The sequence below is a fragment of the Myotis yumanensis genome, unplaced genomic scaffold (genome assembly GCF_028538775.1).
Source record: "Myotis yumanensis isolate MYYU_CA2020_CCGP unplaced genomic scaffold, mMyoYum1.0.hap1 SCAF_11, whole genome shotgun sequence".
NCBI lineage: Eukaryota > Metazoa > Chordata > Mammalia > Chiroptera > Vespertilionidae > Myotis > Myotis yumanensis.
In genome coordinates this window covers 64,391,471-64,398,353 of record NW_027223762.1, presented here as the reverse complement: position 1 = coordinate 64,398,353, position 6,883 = coordinate 64,391,471, and the positions used below count along the sequence as shown (strand labels likewise).

Genomic DNA, 6,883 nt, shown 5'->3' with positions numbered 1-6,883 from the left:
TGGGAAATGAAGCTTTGAATTTTTTAATTGGACTTTTAAATGTCTTAGACAAGCAAGTCGTTTGCCACAGTAAATTCTCCATAAACAGCCCTGGCTGCTTTGGCTCAGTGATAGAGCATGGGCCTGCGGACTGAAGGGTCCCGGGTTCGACTGCAGTCAAGGGCACATGCCCAGGCTGCGGGCTTGATCCCCAATAGGGGGCAGCCGATCAATGATTCTCTCTCATCAGTGATGTTTCTCTCCCCTCTCCCTTCCTCTCTGACAGCAATAAAAAAATATTAAAAATAAAATGTTTTTTAAAAAATTCTTCATAAACATCCGCTGAGTGGTTTTACACAATCCCGCTCCCACGCTTGGCAGAGAAGCTTCCCCTTTCTGGGCGGTCACTTCCCCGTGGCTTCCGGGGCACCGGGAGTCCCCTTGCACAAGGTCGGCCGGTGGCTACGGCGGCCTCGGCGGACGCCCTGCCGCGAGCTCCCCGTCTGCGGGCTCCTCGGGGTCTCGGACGGCGGGACTGCGACTCACCCAGGGCTCCCGCAGCCCATTGCCGTCCCTACGCCGCCCCGCCCATTGCACCATAGCCCCGCCCATTGCCCCATAGCCTCGCCATTGTCCCCATAGCCTCGCCCATTGCCCCATAGCCTCGCCCATTGCCCCATAGCCTCGCCCATTGCCCCCATAGCCCCGCCTATTGCCCCATAGCCTCGCCCATTGCCCCCATAGCCCCGCCCATTGCCCCCGTCCCTACGCCGCCCCGCCCATTGTCCCTTAGCCCCTCCCACTGCCCCATAGTCCCGCCCCCAGTCACCTGGCCCCTGCCCCTTCCGTCCTCTGTAACCCCGCCCCTCCCGTTGCCCCGCCCCCTGCGCTCCACCGGGTGCGCGTGCGCTGCGCCCGCCCACGGTTGGCGCTCTCCCGCTGGCGGCGGACGCTCTGCCCTCTCTCCTCGGCTTCCTCCGTCGCCGGCTTTCGTTCCCGCAGGCCCCGGGGAGCCCGCGCGGCCGCTCCTCCTCCCGGTGGTGGGGCCATGGTGCGGCGGCCCGAGGCTGGCGGCGGGGCCCGCAGTGCGCTGGCGCTGCCGGCGCTGCTGGCGCTGGCCCTGTGCGCGCCGGGGGTCGGGGGCCGGGCGCTCGAGTGGTACTCGGCCGTGGTGAGCCTGGAGTACCTGGACCGGCAGACGAACCGGACCGTGTGCAGCGTCTCGGAGAGCGGCCGCTTCGGCGACAGCTCCCCCAAGGAGGGCGCGCTGGGCCTGGTGGGCTTCCCGGGCGCCCGGGACGGCGACCCTGAGGGTTGCGCGCCCGACACGCGCTTCGTGGTGCCCGCGCCGGGCGGCGGCGGAGCCGCGCCCTGGGTCGCCCTGGTGGCGCATGGGGGCTGCACCCTCAAGGACAAGGTGTTGGTGGCGGCGCGGAGGAACGCCTCGGCGGTGGTGATCTACAACGAGGAGCGCCACGGGAACCTCACGGCGCCCCTGTCGCACGCGGGTGAGCGGGCGGGGCGCGGGCGTCGGGGAGCCAGGGAAGCCCTGGATTTGCTGGCGACCCCCGGGGTGCTGTCAGGAGGGACGCCAGCCTACCCACGGATTACACCTTCGCCTGGCCCTTTTCCCAGGGCCGTGCCGGGGGGCGAGAGAAATGAAAATCCACAGGGGGGGCGAGTGATTCTAACCTGGAGAGTCGCATGATTGTTCCTCATGGGTCCCTTTCCACGCTCCGTCCCCCAGAGCCGGCGGGGCAGGGGACCGAGGGCTGGCGGCCCCTCCCCGCGTAGAGGGGCTTGGTGGCACCGCTTTCTTGACTTTCTGAAATCATGTCTGAGCCGGGAAATCGGACTTACCTCTGAGCCAAAAGGCCTGGATTTCAGTTTGGATATGTTGTCTCACTTAGTGAATGTAAAGGTCATGATACTGGCTTGACTGCCCATCAGATTCATTTAGCCTTGAGTTTGGATGAAATTTTTAATGCCGTGTTGGTTCAAGAAAAGATCTTGCTTTTTGCCAGGTGAGCCTTCCTACATACACGCATTCCCCAGGGCAGCAGGTTGCATTTTCAGGAAGTGGTGATCGTTTAAAAGTCTCCTTTTGTGACATGTCTTCAGACCTGAGTCCCAGTGCCTTTGACCAGTACGCAGCAGAATTGTCTCTCTGTTCTTGCAAGATCATGACTCATTCTGAACTTACTGTTATTAAAATCTCTTAAAGTTTCTGCTGCTACTGCGAGTACTTTTGTTTTTCATTCTATTTTGGCTTTTTGAATGCAAGTTCAGAGCCTGACTGTATAGTGAAGACAGGAAAGTCTTTGGATTTGTCCTATTTTAGAGGAGTGATAGGAGCAGAAGTCAGCTGAGAGGTGAGGAAGTGGACACTGAGGTTGACTGGAAGGGCTGGGGAGGTGCTGAGACGGGGCAGGAACTGTGGGGCCAGGGCGGTGGATGGGTGGTGAGGCATATTTAAAGGGGGAGGTCGGTCTGCTGGAGACGTGGATAGAGAAGAGGAAACCGGCAGAGGAAGGCCTTTGAGAGATGGTGTCCAGGACACTTGTGGAGCGCTTGGCCTCAGATGTAGAGGCAAAATTCCTCAGTTGCCACAGAAAGGAAGTGGGTTTGGAGAGGAAATGGAGATGTCCATTTAGATTCGTATTGGGCAGTTATTCCAATGATTACAGATCTACCCAGTTGTCATTGTACCCAAGCCACGCTTCCCAAGACTCAGGAAAAGCCTGCCCATCAGATCGCACATAGCGTTCCAGGTACATCCGATCCATGGTGCTTCCCGTTTGGCAGTTGGGTCAGGATTCTCTGATTCTGGGTCCTTTCAATCACTTCTCAGTCTACAACATCCTAATGTAGCCATTTTCTTTCCAATGGCAGGCTCATCAACCTGCAGTTTCCTAAATCTGCATTTTTAAAAAAATATGTTTTCATTGATTTCAGAGAGGGAGGAAGAGGGAGGGAGAGAGAAACATCAATGATGAGAGAGAATCACCGATCTGCTGCCTCCTGCACACCCCACACTGGGGATCGAGCCCGCAACCTGGGCATGTGCCCTGACCAGGAATCGAACCATGACCTCCTGGTTCATAGGTCGACGCTCAACTACTGAACCACACTGGCGGGACTTAAATCTGCACTTTCTTATAAAGACACTAACATCTTTCCAGACTAACAGGACTGGTCCTAACCATGGTTCAGCAACCTTGCTTGTATTATTGACATACAGTTTATCCAGGCCCAGGAAAACACTTCTTATTTTAACTCTTCTCGTAAGCATTTGTTCCCATTATCAGTGTCCATTCCAGCCTTGTTGCCATGAGAATAATTCTGTTTGAGAAAAATGAAGAAAGGAACAGCAATTTTTTTAATGTGTGAACGTACCCAGTGCTTAGCATACTGCTCAGTGTTCTCTATACCAGCTGTCGCCAAACGGTGGTCCGCCGACCACAGACTGCTGGTCCTGAAAGGTTGGCGACTGCTGCTATACTGCGGCTCACATAATCCTCCTGACAGCACTTTAAGGTGGTACTTTAACCCCATTTTGCCAATGAGGAAACTAACATTCAAAGAATTTAAATGACTGGCCCAAAGCAACAAGGTGATAGAATGTCAGATCATTCTTTGTTGTGGGAGGGACTGTCCTGTGCATTACAGGATATTTAGCAGCATCCCTGGCTTCTATCCACTAGTTGTGACAACAACATGTCTCCAGATATTGACAAGTGTTGCGGGGCGTGGGGGGGCGGGGAGGGGATGACTAAATCATCCAGCTTTTTGAACCACTGACTTAAAGGGAGATGAACAGTTTGGTAGCAGTGTGACTAATGGATTAAACACAAGAAAAACTGGAAGTAGAGAATCCAGTTAGACTGTTGGGCGAGTCCAAGTAGAAATATAAGGGCCCAAATGGTGGTGACTGTAAAGACGGAAAAGAAGGACCCTCACAGAACTTGACCCAACTGGGGGTAAGGGTACAAATGTATCATGACTTTTTGAGAATGGGATAGAATTAAAACAATGAATGTAATGAAGTCAGAAGAACCAGTCTGACAAACATGAATCTGAACTGTTACACACAGCCTTGAAGGCAGTGCAGACTTAGGCTTCTAGTATTTTGTCAGAATGAGGCTAGAGCCAGTGAAAACCTGGGATGCAGTGGTTCTCAGTGCTCCTGTGTAACCCTGGTGTTAGACCCAGTCGGTGGAGATGGCCGCTTCTCAAATTGAATCATGAGAGTCTCAGGGAGACTTTCTCCAGTTTTTCTAAACCTGTTGCTTGATTCTACTAGAATCCAGTATAAGATATTTTGGGTTTATATCAGTATTACATGTGGCTCTAAAATAAATCATGACTTTAAGACAATTATCTGTCAGAACAGCTATAAGAAGTGTTACACTAATGCCCAGAGTGGATGCCCTTTAGCAAACAGGTACTGAGCCAAGTATTGTATCTTCTCAGAGACAAATACATAAGACATATACCTGCCTTTGAGGAGTTTGCGCCTAGTGAGAGCAATAAGCAACAATGAAGATGGCTAGAAATTAGTTTGAATATGATCAGTAAAAATTGATACAAGTCAAATAATTAAAATAAAATCTTTTATACAATACTAGAGGCCAGATGCACAAAATTCGTGCAAGAGTAGGCCTTCCTTCCCCCCGGCTGCCGGCACCCTCGCAGAGGGAGGCCCCACCCACCTACCGCAGCCCGCCTGTTGGTGGCCTGGGCCTCCCTCTGCGGGGTGATCATGGGGCAATGGCCGGGTCCCCAACCAATTGCATTGCACCTGCTTTGGCTGGCCTGGCACCAGTGGCTGTCAGCGTGGTCCCGGATGGTTGTCCGGAAGGTCATCTGGACAGTCGTTCTGCTGTTCGGCCGTCCAGTCTAATTAGCATATTACGCTTTTATTATTATAGACTAGGGACCCAGTGCATGAATTCGTGCACCTTGAAAGGAACTGTTTGCTGCGAGGCTGCAGTGGGCATAAGGGCGAGTCTTGGCCTATCCTCCACGCCCCCTCCCAGCCCCTCCCACTGCAGGCCCCAGTCCTCTGTCTGCCAGAAGCCCCGCTCCCGCCACCACTATTCCCACGCACTGATGGCGACGGCCCTGCTTGTACCCGCTGACGGCATGGAGAAATTGGACCGGCGCCAGCAATGAGTGCAAGCTGCAGCTGCTGCCCCGATTGCCCCTCAGGTGCAGGGGAAGGTGGAGAAGTCCTCAGGGGTGATCAGGGTTGGCAGGACTGGCACTCAGGAGCAAAGAATTTTCAGTAACCACCAGAGGCGCGCCCTGCCTTGGTCTGGCACTCCCGTTCACCTGCTCCACCATCCCGCCGCAGCTGAGGCCCGCCATGTTCGGTGTGAGCCCCCTGGTGGTCAGTACACATCATAGCGACCAGTTGTTCGGTTGTTCCACTGTTCAGTCTATTTGCATATTAGGGTTTTATATATATGTATAGATTGGCCTTAGTGCCGAAGCCAGTTTGGCTCAGTGGATGGAGCGTTGGCCTGCGGACTGAGGGGTCCTGGGTTCAATTCCGGTCAAGGGCATGTGCCTGGGTTGCGGGCACATCCCCAGTGGGGGATGTGCAGGAGGCAGCTGATCGATGTTTCTCTCTCATCAATGTTTCTAACTCTCTGTCTCTCTCCCTTCCTCTCTGTGGAAGGTCAATAAAAAATATTTATAAAAAAAAAAAGATTGGCCTTAGTGTAGTTACTGTTGGTTAATAAGTTGGATGATTCTTTAGCTGAAATCTTGGTATGGCCTTTTAGGAATGGCACTTTCATTCTGTTGATAGTTGTTTACTAAGTGCCAGATATGGCAAGGCTTAGACCTGTGAGCTGTGTTTGGGGAAGAGGCCATAGTAGGGGGTGGAGGGAGATGACAAAGATGTGTAAGAAGTCCTTAACCTTGCCCTGACTTGCTGGCTCAGTTGATTGTAGCATCATCCCATACACCGAAAAGGTTGCAGGTTTGATTCCAGGTCAAGGCACATACCTAGGTTGTGGGTCCATTCCCCGATTGGGGCATGTATGGGAAGCAACTGATCAGTGTTTTGCTTTCTACATCGATGTTTCTCCCACCCCCCCTTCTTCTCTCTCTAAAATCAATAAACATATCCTCGAGTGAGGATTTAAAAAAGAAGTCTCTGACCTTAAGAGAGATGTGCATTTTGTGTTTGCAGAGCACAGTAGTCTTTTATGAATAACACTTTTTTTACTTTATATAATTGTTATTTTTCAATTACAGTTGACATACAATAATGTATGCATTCCAGGTGTACAACCCAGTGATTAGACATTATATAACTTACTAAGTGATCATCCTGATAAATTTCATATCCAGGTGACACCATACATAGTTACTAGAATATTATTGACTATATTCCCAATGCTGTACTTTACATCTCCATGACTATTCTGATAACTACCAATTTGTACTTCTTAATCCTTTTACCTTTACATCCATCCTCCAAACATCCTCCCTGGCAACTGTCAAAATGTTCTCTTTATCTCTGAGTCTGTTTCTGGTCTGTTTGTTCATCTGTTTTGTTTTTTAGATTTAAATGTTGATAGATACGTGTTTGTTGCCATTTTATTCTTTTTCTTCTTCAAGAAGATCCTTTAACATTTTATGTAATGCTGGTTTCATGGTGATGAACTCCTTAAGCTTTTTCTTTTCTGGGAAGTTCTTTATATGTTCTTCAGTTCTAAATTATAACTTTGCTGGAAAGAGAAATCTTGGTTGTAGGTCCTTGCTTTACATCACTTTAAACCACTCCTTCCTGGCCTCCAAAATTTCTGTTGAGAAGTCAGCTGACAGTCTTATGGGAGCTTTCTTGTAGATAACTAACTGCTTTTCTCTCGCTGCTTTTAAGATTATCTCT

At 51.2% G+C, this 6,883-nt stretch overlaps 1 protein-coding gene across 2 annotated transcripts in view; it reads left to right on the top strand.

Annotated features, from left to right (window-relative positions):
* The first annotated feature begins 922 nt into the window (after positions 1-922).
* RNF149 (ring finger protein 149) overlaps positions 923-6,883 on the top strand; it is a 42,326-nt gene continuing 36,365 nt past the window's right edge. Inside the window, exon 1 of one of the 2 annotated variants that reach the window (XM_070429770.1) lies at positions 923-1,487. In XM_070429770.1, the coding sequence (XP_070285871.1) occupies positions 1,028-1,487 (460 nt within the window). In that variant the 5' untranslated portion in view covers positions 923-1,027. The remainder of the gene's footprint in view (positions 1,488-6,883) is intronic. The other variant, XM_070429769.1, reaches the window with a different exon arrangement.